The sequence below is a fragment of the Myotis davidii genome, unplaced genomic scaffold (assembly GCF_000327345.1).
Source record: "Myotis davidii unplaced genomic scaffold, ASM32734v1 scaffold198, whole genome shotgun sequence".
Taxonomy (NCBI): Eukaryota; Metazoa; Chordata; class Mammalia; order Chiroptera; family Vespertilionidae; genus Myotis; species Myotis davidii.
Genome location: NW_006291485.1, coordinates 1,265,460 through 1,268,102, shown reverse-complemented (window position 1 = coordinate 1,268,102; position 2,643 = coordinate 1,265,460). Strand labels below are relative to the sequence as shown.

Below are 2,643 nucleotides of genomic sequence, written 5' to 3'. Positions count from 1 at the left end.
CAAGTGAATCTAAAAATCAAGTGAATAAATAATCTGATAAACAGAATGAGCTGGTAATTATAATAGAATCAGGGGCATAGAAAGGGAGTGGACTGACTATTCTTGTGAGGAAAAGAGGTGTGGGGGATGCCGGAAGAGCCTGGACAAAAATCGTGCACCTATGGCTGAGGACTGTGGTGGGGGGGTGAGGGCGGAGGGTGGGGTGGGAACTGGGTGGACGGGAGCTATGGGGGGAATAAAGAGGAACAACTGTAATAATCTGAACAATAAAGATTTAATTTTTAAAAAAAGCACATCAACTCTCTCCAGGGGGGAGTATAAAGAGCCAGGTGGAGAGGAATGTTTCTGTGTTTGCCCTTTTTATACCTTCAAGGTTATTCTGAAGAACTTAGAATAAAAACCAGGGAAGAGAAATCCATGTGGGATGGTAAAAGGAACAGGTTAGATGGAGATAGAGGAACTGTGTGGGGGCAGCTGCTGAGTTGAACGGGCCTGAGGGAACACTCAGCAGGTGGCTGGGCCTTCCAGGTGGGGGCTCTGGGGGACAGCAGCAGCTCATGGACAGGCCAAGGGCCCAGGAGGTTGGAAGAAAGTGCAGTCCAGACTCTCTGGGAATGAGGCCCGGTCAGGTCAAGGCTCAGGGACTGGCCCATGTATCGAGCAGCTACTCGTCATGGGCCTGAGCAGGAGAGCAAGCATTTGTGGCCCCAGAGCCCCCTCCCCACTTCTTCCTTCTCTCCTGATGTGTAACACCATTAATTTCTTTTGCATCTTTGCACATTTATCTACATGAAGGCACATGGTAGGGGCTCTTTGGGGGGTGGTCTTTGAATTGTTCCTTCTCCTTTTTTGTCTCCTCCCTCTGTTGCTTTTTTAAAAAAAATTTTCCCCATCACCATTTATCCCATCTATGCCCTCTTCCACCTCCACCCACCCCCACGCCTACAATATCCCCCCTTGCTCCTTCTTTGTTAAGATAATCGGGTTATTTGTTCTGTACAATTTGCACCCGACTGGATCTGGCGGGTTGCATTCCTGTGGTGTAGGTTCCCCACTTTCCTTGTAGACTGAAGGGTGGAGTCTGGATGTTCAAGCAGGTTTAATTCTGTGCTCTAAGTCCTCCCATGGCTCCCCAGTGCCTTTGGGACCAAAACCAGAGCTGTCATCACAGAGCCACCGGACTCAGGGGTCTGCCCCTCCCCTCTACCTCTATTCCCCTTGCCTCCCACTCATCTCCCCGCTCTGGCCACTCTGCATTGATTATTTGTTCCACCCAGAGGCTCCTCTTCCTCTCCCTGTGGGTGAGGGAGGGGTCTGTCTTGGTCACTGCTGAGTCCACAGAGCCCAGAGGCGGCCCCATGAAATAGGAGGCATCTGTCAAATGAATAAACCCAGAATGGCAAAAGTGGTGGGTGCTGACACCCTAATTTTTTTTTTTGATTTTTTTTAGTCCTCACCCAAAGATATGAGTGTGTTTTTAATAGATTTTTTTAAAGGCAGAAAGGGAGAGAGAAACATCCATTGGTTTGTCTGTGCCCACACTAGGGTCACCCCCCCACACACACACACACACAAATGTCCACTCAATGCACACAGGGCATGTCCTGGGAGGGTCTTCAGGGCCCACAAATGAAAGGGTCAGGAGAGGGGTGATACCAGAGAGGACTTCAGAATGGTGAGGATTTTTAAAAATATATATTTTATTGATTTTTTACAGAGAGGAAGGGAGAGGGATAGAGAGTTAGAAACAACATGAAGGGAAACACCCATCAGCTGCCTCCTGCACACCTCCTACTGGGAATGTGCCTGCAACCCAGGTACATGCCCTTGGCCAGAATCAAACCTGGGACCTTTCAGTCCACAGGCCAACGCGCTATCCACTGAGCCAAACCCATCAGGGCCAGAATGGTGAGGATTTGAGGGCACCGTTAGGGGGGCAGGGAGAGGCAGAGCCATCCTAGGGACAGGTGGGGCGAGAACCCGGATCCCCCTCCAGTGCTCATCTCCAACACCCAGTGCCTCTGTAGCCTCTCCTACCCATTGCTGGGGTCCTCCGCCCCCACCACTGGGTCCAGGCTACACCTCCTCCCAGCCTATCCACCAGCTGCTTCACCCCCAACCCTCTTCCTCCTGTTCCCCATTCTCCCCACTGCACCCACCTGCCCCCTGGCTCCCCAGCCCCCTCTCCCAGCCCACAGCCCGCCTGCTGGATGTAGCTGACCTCGGGATTGCACCCGCCACCTGGGTGTGCGCCCTGACTCAGCCACCACCTGTTCGTGTCCGGAACGACGCTAACCAACCGAGCCACACCGAGCGGGGCCCGACGTCCTCATTCCAGAGGTGAGTAAACTGAGGCATGCAGCCGGTGCTCCGGGGCTACACTGCCATCAAGGACAGGGGGGAGCTGGGGGAGGAAAAGGCCGTGGGTACCCGGGGAGGGGAAGGGAGGGGAGCGAGTCATTCCTCCGTCCCTCCCCGTTACCCAGGCGTCAGTTTCCCCTTCTCCGGGGCTGGCGCCCCGCCACGCCCTCAGCCTGGGTTTGTGGCCGCCGAACCATCACCCCCGCCCCCCCCTCATTTTTTCAGTTTCCCGGTCGGTCTCCCTGGGGCTGGGTGCCCCCTCCCATCGCAGCCCGGGGTTTG

General features: G+C 54.2%; 1 protein-coding gene across 1 annotated transcript in view; it reads left to right on the top strand.

The window, feature by feature from the left end:
• The window catches only part of R3HDM4 (R3H domain containing 4), a 14,479-nt gene that overhangs the window by 2,533 nt on the left and 9,303 nt on the right, over positions 1–2,643 (top strand). The window contains exon 2 of the mRNA XM_006764851.2: positions 2,076–2,340. Coding sequence (XP_006764914.2) covers positions 2,076–2,340 — 265 coding nt within the window. The remainder of the gene's footprint in view (positions 1–2,075; positions 2,341–2,643) is intronic.